Here is a 25,248-nt window from a genome sequence, read left to right as displayed (position 1 = left end):
TTCTCAATCTTTGCCCTTTGTCAGGGGGTTATAAATAAACAAATGTTTTTTAAAAAAGGCAAGAAACACCATTCCCTGTACCAGTTCAGAAATAGATTATGGACAGGCCAGCACTTTTGTTCTGATCTGCCTAAGACAGCAGGACTTAGAAAGCATGCTTTGGGTCTTCTCTACCCATATATATTTAATATAACTTCCCTATGTGTATGAGAGTTGTTAGTAGGTTTTTTTTTGTTTTTTTTTTTTTGTTTGTTTTGTTTTTTGGATTTTTGGGCTGCACCCATTTGACGCTCAGGGGTTACTCCTGGCTAAGCACTCAGAAATTGCCCCTGGCTTGGGGAGACCATATGGGATGCCGGGGGATCGAACCACGGTCCTTCCTTGGCTAGCGCTTGCAAGGCAGACACCTTAACTCTAGCGCCACCTCACTGGCCCCGTTAGTAGGTTTTTTTATAAAAGCAAGAATTTGGGGACAGCGACATAGTACAGGTACTTGCCTTGCATGTGGCCCTCCCTAATTTGATCTCTAGATCCTCATATAGTCTCCCAAACACTGACAAGAGTGATCCCTTAGAATAGATAGGAGTAAGCCTTGAGCACAACTGGGTATGACTCAAAATCCAAAAAGGAAGGAAGGGAGGGAGGGAGGAAGGACAGAAGGAAGGAAAAAAAGGGAGGAATTCAGAAAGGATAGGAGGGAGGAATGAGTCGGAGATAAGACTTCTCACATCTAGAGTCACTAACAAAGTAGCACAGAAATGGATGTTCATGACTGGCAGCTGGAGCTTAATATCTGGGTTGTTCAGATGAAGATTGGTCTTTCCTGCAAGCCAAAGAGCAGTGTGTTTGGGCCTCTCCATGCTTTGCTGCCCCTCATTGTGCTCAGCTGCTATGGTGAATCCCTTTTCTCTGAAGACCCAGGAAGATCTCTCAGAGCTGTCCCAGAGACTCTAACCTAATTGCCTGAACCTATACCCCACCCACCCCAAGCCCCATTCTGTGGGTCTCAGGGTGGGGTATAGGGCTGGGTAGTACTTCTTGCTGTGGATTTGGGGGAGACAACACCATTAAGCCTGTAACTATCCCTGAACAACCACTTTGTTGGTTTTGTGCATGTCAGAGGTTAAGAGCAAGACTGTACATGGCCAGCTAAACTTTTTTGCCTGATGAAGAACTACATAGCCTGCCATTTTATTATATATAAACATATATAATGTTTTATATATATAAAACATATATAATATATAAAACATATTTCAATAATATATTTGGGACCTGGGATGTGACTCAGTGGTCCATCACATGCCTTACATGTCTGAGACCCTGGATTTGATCTCTGACACATAAAAAGAGACGTTTCAAACACTAATTTACTACTTCAAAATTGTATGTTTTCTTATAGAAGGGAGGAAAATAAAAAGTAAGAAAACAAGAGCTCAATGTTTCCCTCAATATATATATACCTCGATTGTTACTTAGCATACTTCTTTCTACATTTTTCTATTTGTCTTAACTGCAAGCTTGTGTTTTATGCTCTCCTTTTGTGCACAACCCCCTCCCACAATTCACTAATTGAATTGCCCTTCTGGTTTAGTCAAATTTTGGTTTACTTAATTCTCAGTCTGTATAAATTATGTATCACCACACAGCAAACCACTGTAACATGTAGTTTCTTTGTTTGAGGCAGTGACTGGTGTCCTTGTGATACTAGGGTTGGCTTGGCACTTCTTCACTGGTTTGGCCCACAGTGGTTGGTTGGAGAATTGGCTGCACTAGAAGAGCCAAGATGGTTGTACTTGTGGTCCAGGAGTTGGGTCTGGATGCTGACACTAGACAGCCCTTCTTCTCCTACACCAACAAGGGGGTCTCATAGCAGTTTCTTCATGGTCTGGCAGGCTTAAGCATTTTCTGGAGAGTGACAGAAGGGCAGTGAGCACTGAAGAGGCCAGGCTCAGTGACTGTCCATGGCCCCTCTACCTACCATTGCTTGGCCTGCCCTGGTTCAACAAAGGGGGTTCTTGACTTCTCTTCTTGATGGGGGGGAATGCAAGATGGTTTTGTGTCCTATGAGGCCACATTTCAATGCCATATCACACCCCTCACTGCTAACTTATGAAGCAGGATCCAGCCTGTACACTCTTGTGTGGTTATGCTCTCAATGTCTTTTCATCTGGAGCCTTTTCTTTTTTTATACCCTTGAATTCATGGGTCTGAAAATATATCCCATAGTGTCTGTCAGCATGTTCCTTCCAGGCAGTTGAGAAATGAGAGCTGAAATATCGATAGGCTGGCACCTTATCAAATGTTCTGATGTTGGCAGTGACTGCCATGCTGAAATTTTATAATTATTATATTTTAAATTATTTTACTTAAACACCGTAATTTATAAGTTTGTTCAGAGTCCAGTTATTTCTGATGTTCGGTGCTCCAGTCACACCACCCATGTGACCTTCCCGCCATCATTGTCCCCAGTTGCCCTGTGCCCTGTTCCAGGCCTGCCCTTTTGGCAGGCACAAAAATTAATTTATTATATAAATATAATTTATTTTAAATTGTTTTTCAAAAATAAATGATAATGTTCCCCTTCCTTCTTCCTCCCCTCTCTCTCCTTCTATTCCTTTTTCTTTCCTTTTCTCTCCTTCCTCTCCCTTTTCTTTTCCTTCTTGCCCCTTCCCTTTCCTCATTCATCCCTTCCTTTCTCTTTCTTTCATTTTCCTTCCCTTCCCTCTTTTTTCTTTTTTCCCATTCCTTTCCTCCCTCTCATTCCATCCTCTCATTTCCCTCCCTCCTTCCTGCCCTTCCTCCATCCCTACCTCCTTCCTGCCCTTCCTCCATCCCTACCTCCTTCCTGCCCTTCCTCCATCCCTACCTCCTTCCTCCATCCCTACCTCCTTCCTTCCTTCCTTCCTTCCTTCCTTCCTTCCTTCCTTCCTTCCTTCCTTCCTTCCTTCCTTCCTTCCTTCCTTCCTTCCTTCCTTCCTTCCTTCCTTCCTTCCTTCCTCTTTTCCTTCCTTGTGCCATGGCATACAAAATTGTTATTTTATATAGTTTATTACTATATTTACATAATTTAGGACATCCTTCTGTGGCTTCCCACACCCTCCACCAGAGTGTCTACTTCCCTGCCCCATCATCTCAATGTGTTGCCACTCTATCCTGTTCTCCCCTGTGGTCAGCTTCCTTCCAGAAACCACATCTCAGTTTCTGTTTTCTTCATGCGCCTGTTACTCCCCTACCATGTTTCCTCATATCCAACCTATGTGAGGTCATCCTATGTCTGTCCCTCCTCTTCTGGTACGCCTCACTCAGCCCTGGAGATTTCTTAACAAGGCTTGTTCCTTCAGGATAAAATTTGTCTGATTGGCACAGGCGTTTCCAAATGATAAGATTGTTAACAGAATATTAGTTTGCCAGGTGCCAGATCAGAAACTGAGCTTGACCTGTGTCATACTTTATCAGTGGGGACCACCTTCCATTCAGTTGTGCTGCTACCCTCCAAATAAGAGCCAGCACTTCCGACTTTTGAAGACCTGAAGATCACGCCTGCACTTGTAAATAAATAGGTATGGCAGGACTCAGAGAAAAAGGTGATATAAAGCAGAAGACCAAATGTGACCTCCGGCTGGTGACTTCTGTAAACTCATCTGTGATAAGTCATGTTTGTTTTGTTTATTTCTGTACAGAATTAGGATCTCTAATATCTCTCATGATATATGGATTTTTTTGTTTTGTTTTGTTTTGGGGTCACACCTGACGGTGCTCAGAAATCGCTCCTGGCTGGCTCGGGGGACCATATGGGATACCGGTATTTGAACCACCATCCATCCTGGATTGGCTGGGTGCAAGGCAGACACCCTACCGCTGTGCTATCTCTCCAGCCCATGATATAAGGATTTGATTTTTTTTTGTATTTATTTTTTAGCTTTTCTGAGTCTTACAAATAGAAAGCAGACCTCCCTTCATACTCTGTACCTCTGAATGGCAGCAACAAGAAGTCTAATTTCTATCCTCTCTTTCTCAGAATTCATAGTCCTTACAATCACTGTGGGAGTGAAATCTATGTGGAAAACATTCTGTAGAGAGCAGCTTTCTTTGGGGGTTGTGTGATCTCTGTTAGTGGTGATTTTGTCACAACACTGGCTCATCTGTGACAGTATCAACTGTCAGGTTCATCAGTTGAATTCATGAGACACTCTCACACAAAGGTATTTTTAAAGGTGATGCCAGGGAGCCGTCTCAGAGATGAATGCCAGCCCAGCCCTGGAGGCAGTTCTGTCCCCATGAGTCATCTATCGTTGTTGAGTTCAGGGGTGTTTAAAACATTGAAGTTTCATTTCTCAGTGTTTGTTTCATCTTAGAAGTTGTACAGGTGAGGAGGCTTGCTCGATGGTAGCAGAACTGTTCACATTACACAGTCTGTCATGCGGCAGGACAGTCACTAAAGCAACTCTCCTTCTGTTGTGAATGCAACTGACTCACAGCACTGACCAACAGTCAGAATTTAGTAGTGGTTCTGGTAAGCTGGATGCACAGAAGGTGCCATTAGAAAGTTGAAAGTTGAGTTAAAATCTAAAGAGGAGTGAGATAGATTTGACATGATATACAGAAATGACAGAGGTATCGCCTTAAGATGATGCGGTAAGACAAGAAAAGGGAGCAGTTGAGAAATCTAGGGAGTCTAGAGGAAGGAGAGGAGGTGAAAATGAGAACCTGAATACGTGGAAGTTGATATATGTAATGGACATCTGAAGGAACAGAAAAGGTTGTAGGAAAAAGCAAAGTGAGAAGAAAACCAAGAAATGCCTGTGGGGTGGTCTGAATCATGAAAGAAATAGGGACCAATAACCACTCTTTGGAAGGTGGTGCCATAATGTGATAGCCAGAATATGAAAGAAACCCAGATGTTCAGTGGCAGAAAAGTAGATAATGAAGGTGTGGTATATAGAGAAATGGAATACTCTGCAGCCATGAGGAAGGATGAAATCTATTTTTTGCAAGTTAGGTGGAACTGGAGGATCTTCTGTTAAGTGAAGTATAAATTTTGTTAAGAAAAGAATATATACCAGCTGCTCTTATTAATCTGATTTGCATAGTAACTTTTTTAGGTATCAAAGGGCAAAAACATGGGTTCTAGATGATAGAAATAAAAAAGAGAAATAGGGGGCATTTGTCTTGCATGCAGCCTACCTGGGTTTGATTCCCAGCACTCTCTATGTCCCTCTAAGCACTACCAGTAATGCCTGAGCACCTCAGGGTGTAATGCAAACCCCAAACCAAACAATAATTCAGCAAATCGCCACACCTAAATAAAAATCATAAAAATAACAGTGCTTTGATGGGGGGGTGCACAGATATTTGCAGCTTTCATGGGTCTGTTGCTCAAATATAGTAACAAACAACTTTAACACAGTGCTAATCATTGGAGCCTTATCATCTAAAAGAAGGACCCACATTGAATGAATCTCAATTATTTCACATAAGGAGCTCAAAGGAAATTCAAAAGGTCCCAGTGAAAGCAGGAAAGGAAAAGATAGAAATCTCTTCTGTCACAAGGGAAGGCCTTCCCAGAAAAGTGTTACCTAGGGTAAGAATCAAAGTTTTAGGAGTGACAGAATAGAATCAGGAAAAACATTGCACACCCAGGGTGTCTACATAGCCAGGCAGGTAGACAGAGCACTTGAGAACTGCAGAGTGTAAGTGCAGTCAGTCCTGTAGCTCAGACCATGCAGGGCCAGTCAAGTCTGGAGTCAGTAGAGCTGAGATTTAAATTCTAGCTTTGTTACTTACCAGTAAGAACTCAAGCAAGTCACTTTGTTATAATTATAATCTATGATATGGTTTACTATGATAAAAAAATTACAGGGTATATGTGACCAGAGAGATACCATGAAGGTAGGGTGTTTGCCTTGCATGCAGAAGGATGGTGGTTTGAATCCCGGCATTTTATATGGTCCCCCGAGCCTGCCAGGAGCGGTTTCTGAGCCTAGAGCCAGGAGTAACCCTGGGCGCTGCCAGGTGTGACCCCAAAACCAAAAATAAATAAATAAAAATTACAGGTATAGCTTTATAGCTCTTCCTATGTGTGGGACCCACCACTGAAGTTCCAGTGTCATTTCACTATCTACTTATTTATCCCCTCTCTTTCCCCAACTCATTTTCACCAAATGCAAGAGTTAAGTGTTTTTGTTTGGGGCCTACAGCCAGTCTTGCTCGGAGGTTACTCCTGATTCAGTGTTCGTTGTGAAGGATTGAACCCAGGGCTCCTGCATGCAATGTATGTGCTCCAGTCTTTTGAGTAATCTCCTTCACTCCAGTTCTTGGGGTTGTGTCAACACGAGGTTAGTTTTCACCTTAGCCTGTGCCTGAATAGGCACAGAAGTTTTAATAAGAGGCAAAAGTTGTATTATAAAGATGAGAATTGTCTCATAGAGGCAAAAATTGTATTATGGGAGTGGAAATAATAGAAAAGGAAGTTGCATGTTGCAGTAAAGAAAAGGAGTTATATTAAGAGGAGGAAGTTGTGTTATGGAATTGAAAGATGCCAGTATCTTAATCCTCAGAACCATGAATTTGTTGCCTTGTATATAATGTGTTGAGTTACTTTTAGACTGCAGATGGATGTCGAATTGTTAGCTGACCTTGAAATTGATTTTTTGGGCTTCCTAGGTAGTCTTTAAAAAGTCAAAGAGGGAAAGGGGGTGGAGCAGTGGCACAAGCAGAGGTGTTCGCCTTGCACGCGCTAACCTAGGATGGACCACAGTTTGAGCCCCCAGCGTCCTATTTTATCGCTCAAGTCAGGAGTGATTTATGAGCGCATTGCCAGGAGTAACCCCTGAGTGTCACCGGATGTGACCCAAAAAGTGAAAAAAAAATTAGGGAAAAAGGAGAGGTGAGACTCACATGGTGGTATGATTTGTGGTGCAAGGATGGACTTGATTGCTGTTGTTGGCTTTGAAAATAAAGAAGAGGAGCCATGAGTCAAGGATGACATCTTGACTCTGGCAAAAGCAAGAAAATCAACTTTCTCCTCAGCTTCCAGAATAAATGCAACTCTGCTGATTTCAAGCCAATTTAGAATCCAATCAGACTAACTCATGTGTTGTTTTAATCCACCAGAGTTAGAACAAGCTGTAAGAGCAGCAATAGGCAGTAAGCAGAGGGTAAACAGAGTAAGATCAGACTGAAGATCATGCTAAAGATGTTTTGCCACAAGAAAGAAAGAAGCAAAGAAGACAGGCTCTGAGGGATTCAAGAGAATGGTGTAGGATTTTGTGCAGTGGGGAGAGATTTTGTGTATTTGAATTACCCTATGATTTGTGTGATTGCTCTGTTATTTTTATGCCTCTTGGAGACAGAGCATTATAGTGCTTCAGCTGTCACTCTGCCATCCCAGAAAAGCCTTTGAAAGAAAGTTAATTGCACTTGAATAAAACCCAGCGATCTCTGCAATTTTAAAACTTAAGGGTTGTGAGAGAAAAATCAATTACAGGAAAAAGTTCTCGTTAGCTACTTAATACTCTAAGACTAATTAGACCCTACTAGTACTTTGCAGAAACATTAGCATTTCTAAAGTTTGACTTATGCTTATGCTGAGAAAATAGGTAAATCAGGACTTATGAATTTGAATTAAAATTTTTTAAATGATTGTGGCTAAACTTGGCAATATTTTTTCAGTTCTTTGTAATTAATGCCTTTAAGTGCTTACTGTGGGTTGAGCCCAAGTTCACCCCGATACACTTGTTTAATCCTCATGACACTCATGTGGGAGTATGAAATTACATTCACGCATATAGATAGGGAATAAAACCATTCTATGTAGAAAAATCATTTAGCAGGTTTAGAAGAATGAAGATATAATCATTCAAATAAAACATTTAACTTAATCATTTAACTTAATCAACCAGTGATCTAGAGTAGTGTTTCTCCACCTTTTTTATGATTGTGTTCCCTTTGCCATTCACCCCAGATCTCCCTGTTTTACTGTTTGTCCCCCTAGTCTTAAGCCATGGCTTAAGGTCCACTTATGCAGTTTTTATCTCTGTCCCTCTTCTTCCCCAGAAAATTTTGGGTACCACTGGGAGTCTTTGGCTTCTTGGTTTGTGAAACACTGGTCTATATAACCATCACACTCAGATATTCTATTGTAAAACTGAGAATAAGAATAAATTGATAAATTTTTGCTTTGAAGTTACTTTGGAGAAATGTGCCTCACAGCTTCTGAGAACATACCAGTTTCATTCGCATGTTTATTTATAATAATCTTGAAGACGGGCTATTGATGGCCCCTTCTGTTCGTTAGCTCTGAGCAGACAGACTCAGTCTTTGCTTCCATGGAAAATAGATGAAATCCAACTGCCACAGACTCATGCTCTCATCCCTCTTTGAAAACATTTCTATTTTCTGGAAAAGTCTTTCACATTGGTTAAAAATGAAAGACAGAGGGGCTGGAAAGATAGCATGGAGGTAAGGCATTTGCCTTGCATGCAGAAGGGCTGTGGTTTTTAACCCCAGCATCCCATATGGTCCCCTGAGCCTGCCAGGAGCGATTTCTGAGCATAGAGCGATAGCATGGGGGTAAGGCATTTGCCTTGCATGCAGGACAGTGGTTTGGATCCCAGCATCCCAAATGGTCCTCCGAGCCTGCAGGAGTGATATCTGAGCTTAGAGAGCCAGGAGTAACCACTGAACGCTGCCGAGTGTGACCCAGAAACAAACAAAAAAAGACAATGACAGTCTTGAGTAAGAATATTTGGGAGGGGGTAAAAAAAAGAATATATTTTTATTAATAATTTTTATTTTGACCAAAGTGGATTAAAAATCATTCATAGTAGTATTTTAGGTACATAGTGACATTGAATCAGGGGCATTCCCACCACCCATATTGTCCTCCCTCCACCCCTGTTCCCAGCCTGATTCCCATATCACCCCTCCTTTGCCCCCCAGGGCTGCTAGTATAAGTGGCCCCTTCTGTGTCTAGCTTGTTGTAGATTGGGTATCGATTCTGTTGTAGTTTGCTTTGGATTTGGTGTATAAGTCTGATCATTTTGAGGCATTCATTCACCGTTCCAGGTGACAAAAAATGACTATTGCTTTTTTTGAGGGGGAGGTGGAAAATACAGTTTGTTTTTCTTTTTTTTTTTTTTTTTTTTTTTTGGTTTTTGGGCCACACCCGGCGGTGCTCAGGGGTTACTCCTGGCTGTCTGCTCAGAAATAGCTCCTGGCAGGCACGGGGGACCATATGGGACACCGGGATTCGAACCAACCACCTTAGGTTCTGGATCGGCTGCTTGCAAGGCAAACACCGCTGTGCTATCTCTCCGGGCCCCAGTTTGTTTTTCTTAATTGTGCAATTCTTACTGGGTACCAGGCACTGCTTTGGCATTTTCCTTATATTCCTCATCCAGCCTCTCTAAGAAAACCATAAATTTGAATTTGCTTCTCTCATTTAATTCATGAGGTGTCTTTGCTTAGGAATCAAGAGATGCACACAGGGTACATGGCTGGGATGTGAGGGAATCAAGCAACTTGATTTCTCTTAGCTCAGACAGCAAAGCCTCATTATTTATAATAGCAGAACATTAGAAGTTTGTTGTCTTTTGTAAAATAAGATCCACACATTGTGAGATCAACCCACGCACCGTATTTCTACACCCAGGCAGATAGGTCTGAAGAAAGTAAGGCAGCCACAAAGATTAATAAACCAAGTCAGTCAAGAAAGGATCATGAAGTCAGTGGCTTTTCACTTAGTCATCTCTGCCTGAGCAAAAAGCCAACACTGCCTCTTCCTTTATTAAACCAATACCCATTCCAGGTGGGACTGGGTGGAATAAGATCCAGGTGGGTTTTTACAAATCAAAGGAAAAGGTTTAGGGGAAAGAGGAAGATGGGGGAATGTCTTTGTTTTACGTTAATAGTCTCCACTTCTGCCCTCTTTTTTTTTTTTTAACCTTATTTAAAGAAAATGCTTTACATAGTTGACATAGTTGAACAGATGAGTGAAGGCAAAGTTAGTGAAAAACTAGAAAAAAGAAAAAGGAAGAGAAGACAGTTAAAAAGAAAAAGTTAAGTAGCAAGCACATTTGTGAAAATTACTGTATCTCCAATGAAGTCATTAATACAGTGGCAGAAGATTTAATAAGCTCTTGTTGTTAGCTGTCCATTCTGTTAAATTAGTGTTTCTAGAGGGATGACTGTGTCAAACAAATGTTGTTCAGAATTTCAAAGTACTATTACTGATACTGTGGCTTTAGCTGCTAAGCCTCCTGGAAGAAGGATGATATGGGGCAAGGGTGCCTTCATTTTGCTTCAAAAAGCCCTTGTGATATCAGCCCCAAAACCAATGTTCTTAAAGTTTGGTCAGATTGGTGTCCCTGAAGGGAATTGTAGAAGGTGATGAAGTAGGGCCATTTTCTAATGGTGATTCTGGGTGATGGAGGCTGCAGACATGGCTTTGGAAAGATGGGGCTTGGCCCACCCTCTCTTCCTGAGATGGCCAACTTTCTGCTGCATGGGCCAATGTATCCATGATCTGTCATGGCTTGGTAAATAATCTTGTTCCAGAAAAGAGGGAGTCTATGGAGCTGGCCTAGTCCTAACATGATGACTGCACTTGTCCAGTTTTGCCCTCTTTTGATCCTTTACAATTCATCCTTCATATTGTGATTTTGTTTTGGAGTTGTTTGTTGTATTGTTGCTTTTTGTGGTTTTTTTTTGTATTGTTTTATGCTTGGGGGGACTTTATGCAGTACTGGATAAATCAAACCTGGGCTGGCTGCATACAGAGCGAGCACCATATACTCTTTATCCCTATTATTATTTTATTATTATTGTTATTATTATTATTTGAACATAGTCATGTTAACTTCCTCTACTTACTATTTACTTACATCACATCACTAAAGCCAGACCCTCTTGTTTTCAACCTGCCTCTGCCCCATCTCCTGTACTCCTGTGCTTGGGTTCCAGGCTGGAAATCTTCCTCTTGTCAGCCTGTGCTCCTTTTCCCTTCCCTCTTCTCCACTTCATTTGTATCAGATAGGCACTCAGATTTTAGCATTTCTTGGTACCAAATTGCTTCATCTCTCTGACCCTGTGTTTTCCCATGTATATACCCAGAATAGTTAGTCTTAATTGGGATGATGTGGGCAAAGTGTTTCACCTCACCCCTGGCAGACAGTTATCTTTAAGTAGTGGCCTCATTAAAATGAAGCCTAAAAAGCACAAGATAAGACTCGCCCTTCCTTAGCTGGAGAGATTGTACAGCAGGTAGGGCATTCACCCTGCACATGGCCAACCCAGGTTCCATCTCCTCCCCAGCATCTCATATGGTTCCTCCAAGCCTTTCAGGAGTGATCTCAGAGTGCAGAGAGAGTCAGGACTAAGCCCTGAGTACCACCAGTGTGATCTCAAAACAAAAACAAAAGGCTGAGCCCTCCTGGTACACCCAAGGGGGAAAATGTGGGCCAGGATATGTTTTCTACCTTATAATTGTGGCCACCTCGTCATCACTCAGCTGCCTTTTCTGCTTTTAGTCCAAGTATATTCACTAGTGGCACCTGGACCTGCATTTGTCTTCTTGTGGGTTTGAAGCCACAAAAGCCTAGAATTATCATGTGCATTGTTGAGGGGTGTCCCTATGCTGCCTTGTGTTTGTGCTTAGACCTGCCCTCTCTTCCAGGGAGGAAATTATTAGACTGCAGGGGCAGAGGGACACTGAGTCCACATCAAGCCCTTGTTCTTTCTGTGCCCAGAGGCCTCCACTCCTTCAACACCAATGGGATGGTTTTATTTAGACTCAGCCTTAACCCTCATGAGGGTAGAAATAGCAGGGACTTAAAATGATTTGATATTTTTTTAAGTTGTCACCCTACTTTTACTATATGTATAATTTTTATTTCATGTAAATGTTAAAAATGTATTAGCATGGAATTATTTAGGCAATTTAAAAAATTGATAAACTCTTCAAGACAGTTTTGGGAAAAAATTATCAATATAATCTCATTGTTTTCAATTTTGTGAAATCTCAGGAGTTTAGATTTATTCATTTATATGTGAGTAAGATTACCACTGCCACAGTGGAAAAATAAAAATAGGGGGCCGAAGAGATAGCATGAGGTAAGGCGTTTGCCTTTCATGCAGAAGGTCATTGGTTCGAATCCTGGCATCTCATATGGTCCCCGAGCCTGCCAAGAGCAATTTCTGAGCATAGAGCCAGAAGTAACCCCTGAGCGCTGCCGGGTGTGACCCAAAAACCAAAAAACAAACAAACAAACAAAAAACAGTTTCTCTTATATGTGGGATAGATAGAAATATTCTAAGGGAATAACAAATGACCAAAGGCATTAGCACTGGTAATTTTATCTACAGAACTGAGCTTTGGGAAGTGGGGTGGGGTGTGGCTGTGAGGGGCCTCAGAGAAAGGCAACTCTGGTGGTGGTGGGTGTGATCTTGGGATGAGGTCAGCACAGGAAGTTTGATTAACAGTGTTATAAATCCAGTACTTTAGTAAAAATTATTAAGGAGGAAAAAGAAAAAAGAATACCTCAGATTTGGATTTGTTTTGGAAGAAATTGGCAGAAACATGGAAAACTTAAGACCCAAATGTTGATCAGAAAGGTGGCCACGTGACCCAACAGAGCAGAGCCTAACTCAGTCTATTCTAGTAGTTTCCATTTAAAGTGTTTCATCACTGCTGAACTTGTTACTAAGTGGAGGAGCATCTTATACCCACCAGGAAAGGAAAAGGATGCAGATGACAGGGAGGCCTGAGTGAGTGTCTCAGGGCCTGTTTTCAGGCTCCCCTCGCTGTGTTTATACCCTACAGTTCTTGCCAAACACAGACTCTGCCTGTGTTCTTAGCTACAACATTCTCCAAGAGGACATCATACAACCCCAGTTCAATAATATCCCTTATGGGATATGGAGATTATTATGCTGAGTGAAATGAGTCAGATGGAGAGGGATGGCATAGAATGATCACACTCATTTGTGGTATATCTATAAAAAAAAGATTGTATGGTATTAGTAACCAGAGACAATAGAGATGAGGACAAGGACGACCAGATAGGAAGCTTGCCACAGAGTGGAGGGGTGCAGTTAGGGCAGAGAAGGAAACACTATGACAGTGATAATTGGAAATGATCACTCTGGGCAAGAACTGGTACTGAAAGGAAAAAAGGAACTGGCGAGATAGCATGGAGGTAAGGCGTTTGCCTTGCATGCAGAAGGTTAGTGGTTCGAATCCCTGCATCCCATATGGTTCCCCAAGCCTGCCAGGGAACCCTAAGCGTGAGCCAGGAGTAATCCCTGAGTGCTGCCAGGTGTGACCCCAAAGACAAAAAAAGAAAGAAAGGAGATAAAATGATAGGCACAATATCCCTTCAGTAATAATACTGCAAACTACAGTGTCTAAAAAGAAAAAGGAAAGAGAAAGAGAAGAAAAATATCTTCCATTGAGGCAGGAAGGAGGGAAAGTAGGGACATTGGTGACGGGAAGGATGGTGAAGGATGTTGGACATTATATGACTGAAACTCATTTGGGAACAATTTTCTGACTGTATCTGACAGTGGTTCAATTAAAGAATTTATTTGAAAAAAATAATATCCCTGATGATCTCTTCCAAAGGTTGTTTTCTTAGCTGTTTCTCTGGCTGACTCCCTTGTTTTCAATTTCAAGGACAAACCCCAGCCATCCCCTCATCGACTCGCTTGATGTCTATGTCTACACAGAGGTGTCAAATAAGTGGAGATTCAGTTCCAGCACATTCTCCGTCGCCGGGGAGCCTGTTGAAATTGAACACCTCTTGCTCCATTTCACTTTTTAGCATGCTACTTTGCCAAACTGGGGTGGAAGTCAGGGAGAAGTGATGTAGAGTGCCCAGGTCAGGACTGGGCATGTGCTGGAATTGGAAGGTTTACTGCAGCGCTGGCTCTTAGGCCAGAACTTACAAGAATGCCACAGTCAATTGTATAAGGAGGCTTGTTTATCAATGTAGCGGGAGTTCATCCATTCAAATGAATAATGCTAGAATTATGCATGTATGATAATGCTGTTTTCTTAGTGTGATGATCCTTCAAGTTTCTGTGACTTGTAACTCTTTAGAAAATTAACCCTTTTCTCAGGAAAAAAAAAAAAGCACCTGTGATTACATATACTTGAAAATAGTATAGGAAGTGTCAAGGAAGTGGCATCCCCTTGCTGGGAGCTTTCCTGTTCTTCTTGGTAGTTGTCGAATAAAAACCCTTCAAATACAAAAATACATTCATTTGAAAAGACATGTATATATCTATGTTCATTGCAGGGCTTAGTACAGTTGCCAGGATATGGAAACATCCCAAATGTCCAATGGCAGACAAATGGATCACAGAGTTATGGTGCATGTACCTGCAAGAATACTATGCAGTCCTAAGAAATGATGAAATTATGCAACCTGGATGCAGGTTTGCTGCAACCTGGATGGAAACAAAGGGTTTTATATAAAGTGAAATAAGTCAGAGGGAGAAGGACAAATACCAATGTTCTTACTGAGCTGGGGCATATAGAGTAGTGAGACAAGGAAATGAAGAGTAGCAGCTGATCACACACCCTTGGCCCTGGATGATAGAAATGAAAATGACAAGGAATGGAGGGGCAAGGAATGATGAGGTGGACTGCCAATCATGGGAGCTTGTCCAAAGGGATTGGACACTTCAGAGGTGAAGTAACTGTACATCAGAACCATAAGAGTCAACACTTTTTGTGTGGTTGGTCCAAAGTATATGTAAGTTGGGATGTGTATGTGGATAATGCAAGTTTGCTGAGATGGGTGGTGGGTGGGAGGGAAGTTTGGGTCGTTGGTAGAGGGACACTGATGTAGGTGGTAGGCGTGGAGGTGGAGCTTTGCCTGCCTAAACTCTGTAAACAGCTTTGGAAATCATTGTGCCTAAAAGTAAAGAGTGTTTAATCCATGAGAGCGAGGCTGTCCACCAGCTTGCCCTTTCCAAGCTTGCTGTTCCCACAGCCTTGCCTTTTCTCAGTTTCTCAGACAGCAAGGGAGAGCGGGATCCCTGTATCTCCCCACTTCCTGACTGTTATCTCTCTGCTTCCACTTTTGTTATGTTCACAGCATAGGAGCCAGAGACATTGAAACTGTTGAGATGAAGCCATTTCGTTTGACTTCTCTATACAAGATACATTTTTTTTTTTTAAGATTTCTCATGTCATTCAGAGTTAAAGATAAAATCCTTTCCAGGACCAGAACCTCTGTTCTGCCCAGCTCCACAGGTCACTTATCACTGAGATGGCAGTTTCCTGGCAGTGTCTGAGAGTTTGGGGCAAGCCCAGTTGCTACAAGTTGTAGAAGAGAAACTTGGAGAAGGTGTCTGGAAATCTGTACACATCGACTGACTCGTTTTTTTTTGTTTGTTTGTTTGTTTATTTATTATTTTGTGTTTGGGCCACACCTGGCAGTACTCAGGGGTTGCTCTTGGCTGTGTACTCTGGAATCACTCCTTGCAGGCTTGGGAGACCCTATGAGATGTCAGGAATCAAACCTAAGTGAGCTATGTGGAAAACCAGCGCCATACCTACTATACTGTAGCTCCAGCCCCTCACCAACTGACTTGTGACAATGACAACTGGGGTTAAGAAACATAGTGCCAAGCAAAGGATGAGCTCAAGGCAGGCTGAAAACTTGAAATCAAGATTTTCATGGCACCTGCCTGGAGGAGTTCCAGTTCCTTCCAAGGTCCAGCAACTTGGCGAGCATCATAAGATGTTTCTCTAATCTCTAGAAGAAACACTATCCTGGAGGAGAACAAACATTTCCCAGAACCAGAGAGAACTGTTGATAGTGGGTGTTAACTCACTGACTAAAATTAGGAGCCCCTGAGTCCATTGAGACATAAATAAAAGTAATTTAAGATAGGTTTGGATAGTTCCATCATTTCAGGGTAGAAATGTGAAATGTTGGGGCTGGAGAGATAGCATGGAGGTAAGGCGTTCATGCAGGAGGCCATCGGTTTGAATCCCAGCGTCCCATATGGTCCCCCGTGCTTGCCAGGAGCAATTTCTGAGCATGGAACCAGGAGTAATCCTGAGCACTGCCGGGTGTGACCCAAAAAAACACACACCAAAAAAAAAAAAAAGAAAGAAAAGAAATGTGAAATGTTAAGGAGATGCTGCAAAGTGACAGTGGTTGTTAGGATGAAGGACCGTCACCGAAACCTCACAGTGAGAGCAGTGTTACTTCCCCATAACTCTTCCCAAAAGCAGCATCTTTGAAGCGATGGTAGATCACAGGGTTGGAGCGACTGCAGAATTCCTAGTCTAAATGTTAAGTATCAAGGCTCTAAAAGTCATGGAAAGGAAGAGGAAATGTTAGAACTTGAGGAAAAGAAGTTCTGTGATATTTGATTTTGAGCAGGAACCTTGTCTAGAAAATATTTGGGGAGGAACATGTTTTAGGATTAAAAGTTCAAAATTTTAAATTTAGGACTGAAGATTAGATGGTCAAGATGTATTGATTTCCTGACTTTTCCAAAATTAATATACTGAGGTAATACAAACAAATGAAGGGATAGCAAAGTGAGTTTTGAAAACAGTCTATCTAGCCTTTTCATTAGCAAATTATATCCATATATTTTTGAGGGGCATATCTGGCAGTGCTCAGGAGTGCTTGGTTCACTACAAGTGAACAAATTGAGTGCTGGGGCTAGAACCCAGGTTGATTACGTACAAAGCAAATACCCTATCCACTTTACTATTGCTCTTGCTCCCTTTTTCATAAATTTTTAATTGTTTCCTGGGCTCAGCAAGATAATTCAGTGGCTAGAATGCTTGCTTGGTATTGCAAAGAAAAAACAACACCAATTTTTAAGAAATTGTTTCAAAATAAAAAAGCAATAGTTATTTCTATATGTTGACATAAGATAACTAGAAATGAGGGGCCAGAGTGGTGGTGCAGTGGTAGGGCGTTTGCCTGGCAATGCAGCTGACCTAGGACAGACCACAGTTCGATCCTCAGCATCCCATATAGTCCCCCAAGTCAGGAGCGATTTCTGAGCACATAGCCAGGAGTAACCTCTGAGCGTCACTGGGTGTGGCCCAAAAAACAAAAAAGAAAAGAAAGATAACTAAAAATTAAAAAAAAAAGAAAAGAAATTTTTACCGTTTTTAAAACAAAACACTTGGAAATTTGGGGGGGGTTGTTTTTTGTTTTTGTTTTGTTTTTTTTTGTTTGTTTTTTGTTTTTGGGCCACACCCGGCAGTGCTCAGGGGTTACTCCTGGCTATCTGCTCAGAAATAGCTCCTGGCAGGCACGGGGAACCATATGGGACGCCGGGATTCGAACCAACCACCGTAGGTCTTGGATCGCCTGCTTGCAGGGCAAACACCGCTGTGCTATCTCTCTGGCCCCGGAAATTTGTTTTATAAACTAAAATACATCGTAAGAGAAAATAAAGACACCTTAATTAACAGAGCTCTATCTATTTGGCTTTGAAACCAAAGTATTAACATCTCAGTTCTCTTTAACTTGAACTATACATGCAAAGCTTTTCCCAATTAACAAGACAGGCATGCTTTTTTTTTTTTTTTTTTTTTTGTAGCAACTGCCTAGCTGACTCAAATTTATCTGCAAAGGGGCTAGAATGATAGTATATCGAGTAGGCATCTGCTTGCAAGTAGCCAACCACATATAGTCCCCTGAACCCTGCCAGGAGTGATCCCTGAGCACAAAGCTAGGACTAAGCTCTCACCACCTCCAGGTAGAGCCCCCCAAAAAAACCAAATAAAGGAAAAAAGGAGAGGGAGGAGGAAGAAAAGAGAAGAAAGATAAGAAAAAGAGGAGAAAGAATAGAAGGGCCAGACTTGGCTCAAAGGGCAAACAAACTGTGCTTTGCACCTAGAATGCCCATTTCTTTTGGATCCCCCAAGTCTTGCCAAGTTCCAAAATAAAGAAATAAATAAGAAAAAAAGGTTGAGCTTCTCAAAATTAAACATTTTCCACTCAACAGTAGACACTTAAGACAAAGCCTCAAACCACAGGCTCAGATTGGATTTGCTGTGGATTCATCTGAGAGAATTGTATACAAAACTTGCAAGAATACCTTGGAGGGAATCATAAAAAAGGAGAAAATTGAAGTTCACACTCTGAGAATGGCAGTGTGAAGAAGCCCATGGATCAGCTCTCCTGGGAAACTTTACTCTAAAAAAGGGCCAGAGAAACAGTACAGTAGGCAAAAGGCATTTGCCTTGTATGCAGCCATCACAGATTCTACCCGCAGCAGTAGTCTCTTATATATAGATCGAGGAGTGATCTCTGAACACAGGGCCAAAAAAACAAGGCAAACACCACTGTGCTATCTCTCCGGGCCCTAGTGGTCATTTCTATCACACTTCACAATGCCTGCTCTGCTGTTCCCAAACTTTGGCAGGTGCTAGGTTCACTTTTCCCATTGTGAGTAGTCTGGCTGTCTGGAGAGAGCCGACTCCATCTTGGGTATCAGGCAGCACTGTGCGTGCATTTGTACATGTGTAAAAAGCATTGTTTTGGTTGATTGGTTGGTTTTGCATTTTTGTTTGTCTTTTTAAAGCTAAGGCTTCTAACTTGCTGGGTTAAGAAAAGTTGATCGCATGTTTCTTGGTTGTTGTTTTGTCTATTTAAATGTTTAGTTTTACTCTGTCTCTCCTCCTAAGTGGGAAGCCATCACTTTTTTATGTTTCATGCTCCAAGTATCCATAATTCTTATTCCTGTTGTGCTAATAAAGAATTGAAATGCAGAAAGATGGAATTTCCCCAGAATAGGACAGTGGTGCCTTATGGTTCATTCCAGGTCAGTCAAAATTCCAGGTTATTTCGACCATGTCATCTTGCCTTGATGGGGCAGGAAAGGAGATGGGCTGGGTTTAAGGTGTTTCGCCTACACATGGTTGGTTCTGGTTTGATTTTTGAGTCTTGCTACCATGTATGGTCTTGAAAGTTTCCTGCTCCAGCACTACCTGTTTGGGGCCTGGAGGCCCCCCAAGCACTGGAAGTGGTCTGAGCCATCCCCAGCACTGCAGGGCCCTAGTAATGCTATATTCTCTGGCACAAGCATTGAGACATCTGCTGATTGGCTAAGAATTTCCATGTGGTACCAGGAACCCCCTATGCACTGCTTGGAGCCTCACTCCTCCCCAATTAAATAACACAGGAACACACTTTTTGCTTGTTTATGGGTTGTGGGCTACACTCAGCTCTGTGCTTGGGAGTTTTGCTTCATGGTACACAGGGAAACTTGGAAGGACCAAACCCAGGGCCTCCTGCCTATACAAAGCAGATGCTACCTTTAAGTCAGCTTGCTAAGCCTTCAGATTGTTTTTTATTTCCTCACAATCCACTTGCCTTTTGAGTTTTGGAGTGACTTTTTCCCCCCTAGCACTCTATTTCATGTTTATGCAAACTTAAAAAAAATTCTGTTTAGTAAGTAATCTTCCAAGCATCTAGTGAGTGCCTACTGCATGCAGTCACTATAGTTCGTGGATTTGTAAGGATGAAGATATTCTTCTGGATTTTGAAATGATCTGAGTTCAAGAAGAAGACAAGCATGAAAGTCAACCTTTCAGGCCAGTCAGTATACTGCTAAACTTAATTTTTTTAAATAATTTCTTTATTTAAGCACCATTTAAGTTACAGAAATGTTCATAGTTAGGTTTTAGTCATAGAATATATACCCCCTTCACCAGTGCAACCTTCCTGTCACCAATGCCCCCCCATTTCCCTACCTCGCCGCCTCCCCTTTCCCCACTAAGCTTTAAAAGAAAGAGATCAGTTTGTCTGGATGGTTATTAAAGATGAGATGATCGAGTAAGACTCCCAGAGATATGTAGGTGTTTGCCAGTGACCTATGGGGGTCTGTTCTGTGTCTTGACTATAGAGAAACCGTTTATGCAGAACAGTAGCATTAGATTTTAAGTAAATAACTGAAAGTGGGAAAAACTCATTGTTAGTTTGCAGGAATGTTGTGTTCCTTTACACCTTTTAATAATTAGCTTTGTGCTCAGATATAATTAAAACCCCATGCCAGATACAGAACTCTAGGAGAGACATGCTTTTTTTCTGGCACGTGTTTTCTGAATTATATTGCAAATCACCAACAATCAGCATTCTTTCTTTCTGTGATATTTGTTTTTCGGTATGTAAAGTTAGGTGGGCAAGATGAAACAACTTGGTGAGTTGAAGAAGCTGTTGCTTTGCCCTTTTATTGAGTTACGGTATCATTGAATGAAAGGACATATGAACTTATACAGCAGATCTATTTGGGATACATGTATTTCAGATTCTTTAAGGACCAGGGAAATGGCTCAGAAGGCTGGAGCTTTTTATGTTGAGCCCTGAGTTTGATCCCAGAACCACATGATGGTTCTCTCTAAATATGCATAGTTTCTAACACATAAAAACTATTTGCTAATGTAGCTATGGTTATTTTCTAGTGAAATTATTATCAACTGACTAGCCAGTTCCTCGCTATAGCTAAAAATCACTGTCACATGATTGCGTCTTCTTATTTTTAATCTTTGTGCCCTTAGTACTGGCAGTAATCCTTTGGGCTGCTCCTGAATTATTCCTCTTTGCTTAAAAAGTAACTTGAAAGGGTAGCAGGAATCTCCCCAAATATCAGAAGTCTTGGTTTAACTAGGTTATGCTACTTACTTGGGAGCTTGATGGACTAATAATCACCAGCTGCTTAGTGTGTACATTTTGCAAAGGCTGCAATAGTTCTGGAAAACTCGGGAATCTCCTTTAAAATACTAACTGGCCCTATTACAAAGAAATGGCCCGGAATTTTGTATTTATTTTTTAATTTTAGTTCTCGAGATGCCAAATGTCTTGCTACTTCACCATAAGTTAAATATTGAGCTAAGAAAAGGTGACTGGCAGTACTGGGTGGGGAAATGTATTTCAATAGCAATTGATTTCATGTTATGGTTTAAGGGCAGCTTTCTATTGCAGACTTATCATTTTATCTTACAAATAACATTATTCTGAATTTAATAATTTCATCTCTATGGAAACTGTCCATCTTACACCCAGCTTAGTACTGAAAGATGTCAAATCAGTGTCTTGCGGGTAATCCAACATGCTGAAAAGGCAATACTTTCTGTAGTGTCTGTGAATGCAAGTGAAAGAAAGAAAAAATATATCTCGTTTTTAGATTATATAAATGGTGGAGAACTTTTTACGCATCTTTCTCAGAGAGAGCGTTTCTCAGAGCACGAGGCGCAGATCTATGTGGGAGAGATTGTGCTCGCGCTCGAGCACCTCCACAAGGTAAGGTCCCCCCCTGCCCCCTGGGGTTTCTTCCTGGAATGTTCTGTTCCACCATGGTGGGAGAGAGTTCAGAACAGGGGTCAGTGCAGCCTGCACAGCATGTAAGGGCGCGCTGGCCAGTGGGGAGTTCATCTCCATGGTTCCACTGGGCCCTTCCAAAAGCCAGTTCTACCTTCCTGCTTCTCCTGTGTGGCAGCTGGCAAATGGAGGCCCTGTGGAGTTCCTGGATGCTATTCACTTAGTGCGGCACCTGAAGGGCCCTGGTGCTTATTTTAAGGCAATCCTAGAAAGGACACTTTTCCTTCTTAAAGTGACTTTTAAGATGAACCCCCCAAACAAAAAGTAACTGTCCATGATGCCCTGCCTTCAGTTGGTGACTTGCTCTGTTACCTGTATTATCTTCAAGGGCCCAGTCCCTGATGAGGTGGGAGACCTTGGGAAAAGCAGCTCCCTCCAAGCCTCTACCCCTGGGTGGGTGGGTGGGGGTGCCCCATAGTCCCTCTCTCTACTCTGGTTTTCTTTCCAAATGTTTTAGTCTCAGATGTTCTCTTGCTCCCCATGGCCTAAACAGTGACTCCTGTGACTTCACATTTCCAGTGGAGTTTACATCTGTTATTATTGTTTGAACGCTATATTATAAAAAATAGCTTAAGGCTTTTAATATCATGTGTGGGCTTCATCAGCAGGTAAAGCACTTGCTTGCCTTTCACAAAACTGACCCAAGTTTGAGTCCTGGCACCCCAGGTGGTCCCCCAAACCCCACCAGGAGTGATCCCTGAGTCTGGAGAAAGTACTGAACATGGCAGGGTGTGGCTGAGAAAAATACCTCCCCTGCAAAAAAAAATATAATCTAGTCAGTCAACACATATTAATAAAATTATGTTTTTGGTGCCAGTGTGTTAAACAATAGCATTTTATGTATTTTAATCTTGATCCAAGCAATTTTGACTTCAATGGTTCTTTTCACATAATGAGGAAACATTATGCGGAAGCAATCATTATGATATCTAGGCTTATGGCATTTCTTCCAAAATAGGAAGCTCTAAGGACCATACTCCAAGGTGTGCAGATACTAAGGAGCCTGCACAGAGGCTGTAAGTCAGTAGAATGCTAGAGGAGACCCATGTGTTCAGATCCTACACTAAATCATAGAAAAGCGGATTAGTGTGCTTACCCTGGGAAAAATGGAAGAAAAGGGAGTAGAGAAATGGAGGATAAAGGTAAAGCAGAAGGATGGAATTTCAAGGGAGGCAGGGAGCTGGGACCACATGATGGAGGAATTGGAGAGGAGAAGTAGTGAGATAAGATGATGAGAAGATTAAATTGTCAAGGAAAGGGGTAGATCTGACCCAAAGCAAAAACAAGACAGGACTGTTCCAAGATATAAGGTTCAGCATCAGAGTAAAGTGTGTATGCTGGGGGTGGTAGGAGTATGGGGCATGGGCCCCGATGTCCTTCTAGGCCCAGGGGTCGGCAACCAGCAGCTCCAGAGCCGCATGTGGCTCTTTTGAAGCTTTGCAGCAGCTCCAACAGCAGGACCGATAGCAGAGGGGCAGGGAGTGGTATCACTTAAATCTTTTAATTGGCTGTTAATTTGCACAAATACATGTTTTACATTGTTAAGTGAAAAAGTTCTTTTTTCTTCAGATCGGCAGCTAACTGCATGATCCTGGATATAGCACTAAGATAAGAAACAGTGTATGGTTTTGTAGCTTCCAGAGTCCAAGTGGCCCTTTACGTCTTAAAGGTTGTCGACCCCTGTGCTAGGGAAAGACCAGGTGTCTTGCTAAGGAAAGGCAGAGAGAGAGTTGACCTGTCACGGTTCCTTTTTGATAGGAGCATGGGGAAAGTGACAGGTTTTATGCCTGCATTAACTTTGTGGGACTTTAAGTAGTGACATCATTATGCATAAGTAAGCCACAAGGATCATTGAATTCTAGGGCTGACAGCAAAGCTCTGGATTTGTTTAATTTGGTTATTAAAGGAAAATCCGTGAACATCATTATAAAACCAGGATAATCAGAATCACAGAAGTAGAGCATGTGAATTCTGAATGTAAATGTGATTAATGCTTCAGAGTTAGAGTAATCTAGCCTATGCAGTCTCAGCTAAGTTTTTCTTATGGTACAATCCTAAAAGACAAGTACAATGAAGCAGAAAGCCAGAATTTTTATCTTGATGTAGCTGCTAGCATTGAATTTCTCAAGATAGAGATGGGAGTTTTCTTGGAAGTGCTGAGTTAAAACACACAATGACGATTTACACTGAAAGTTTTTCCTAAGAGGTATTTTTTAAGTGTTATTAAGCTAAATGTCTGTCTATAAGACTAAGAGATGCTGTTGACCTCCTTAAGAATGTTCGTGTTGTTTTCTTTTTCTCTTATCTTACAGTGCACTGAAATTCTTGGAGGAAAATTGCCTAGGACTTTCCCTTGAGTTTTTTTAACTTATGTTTTAAGAGATTATTAAGAATCTCCTTTCTCATATACTTAGTACAGTGCTTGTAAGTACACAGACATTGAATTTAGAGGGTAGGGAGATAACTCAAGGGGCTAGAGCACATGTTTTCCATGCAGGAGGCCACGTTTGACCCAGAGCCACATGTTTCCTCAGCATTAGTGAGAGGGGACTCCTGAGCACAGAGCCAGGAGACATGTGAAATGCCTGATGTAGTCCAGAAAGCAAAGCCAAAGAAAGGCACTGAGGCTATCACGGTGTTATTTGACCTTTGTACATCTGTGGACTGGCACCATGGCAGTTACAAGCAAGGAAGTAGATAGTGGTTTGCAGTCTGGGGACTGGTAGGTAAAGAATGGACAGACATCATGAGAGACACGAAAGTTACACATAGCCAGAGAGCATTGTCTGTGGCTTGAGATTTTGGGTCTTGTTATTTGCTTTGAGGGCCACACCCAACTGTGCTTAGGGATTACTCCTGGTTCTGCACTCGGGGATCACTCCTAGTGGGCTCGGGGGACCAGATAGGGTGCCCTGGATTTGAACCTGGGTCTGCTATGTGCATGCCAAGTTTGAGATTTATTTATGTTGCTTTAGTAACTGAAGACTTTTGCTATAAAACTTACATGTAAAATAAATGGAAGAATATATAAATGTTTTCTCCTGTGTTGACTTTGTTTATTTAGCATTAAATGTAATAGCACAAAAATGATTGAGGCAGGTGAGATAGCACAAAAGATTAGAGTGTATACTTGGCATGCAAAGACCTCTACATTTGATACCTGGCACTATATGGCTCCTTACATATAGATGAACATAACCCCAGTGATACCAGGCTCAAGTACCAACTGTTAGGGCCAAGTGTTGCTGGGAGTGGTCTCTGAACTCCTAAGCACTGCTGAGGAAATCTCCCTCCTAAAAAATGAAGCTCAAATTAACTAATGACCTTTAGTCTTTTGGGGATGGTGGTGGATCACACCCAGCAACACTCAGGGATTCCTCCTGGCTCTATGCTCAGAAATCGGTCCTGGCAGGCTTGGGGGACCATATGAGATGCTGGGATTCGAACCACTGACCTTCTGCATGCAAGGCAAATGCCTTACCTCCATGCTATCTCTCCAGCCCCAACCTTTAGTCTTTATGTTATGTTTAGGAGCCTATTATTATAAAAGTTTTTTATTTGACACACTGTGCTAAAAAACACAGAATGTGCTTATAGCAAGACAAAAGTATCTAGAGAAAACCATTATCTTTAAGTACAAAATACATATTGCATGTATATGTGAGAATATCTTGATTTTTTTATATTTGGGGGGTCAGGGACACACCCCACAGTGCTTGGGGGCTTCTCCTAGCTCAGTTTAGGGGTTTTTCTCTTAGTATCACTCAGGGGCCCTGTGGTACCAGGGATGGAACCTGGGTCTTGTGCATGCAAAGCTTACATTCAGCCCACTGAGAAATAAGACTAAGAATAGAATAAATGGTCAAGACTCTCTTGGTTG

The 25,248-nt window shown here is 41.9% G+C and overlaps 1 protein-coding gene across 1 annotated transcript in view; it reads left to right on the top strand.

Moving 5' to 3' along the window:
• Positions 1-25,248, top strand: part of RPS6KA5 (ribosomal protein S6 kinase A5) — a 190,419-nt gene that overhangs the window by 103,132 nt on the left and 62,039 nt on the right. Inside the window, exon 4 of the mRNA XM_049769792.1 lies at positions 21,175-21,290. Within this exon, the coding sequence (XP_049625749.1) occupies positions 21,175-21,290 (116 nt within the window). The remainder of the gene's footprint in view (positions 1-21,174; positions 21,291-25,248) is intronic.

Source organism: Suncus etruscus, chromosome 3, assembly GCF_024139225.1.
Source record: "Suncus etruscus isolate mSunEtr1 chromosome 3, mSunEtr1.pri.cur, whole genome shotgun sequence".
NCBI lineage: Eukaryota > Metazoa > Chordata > Mammalia > Eulipotyphla > Soricidae > Suncus > Suncus etruscus.
This window is presented reverse-complemented; position numbering and strand designations above follow the sequence as displayed.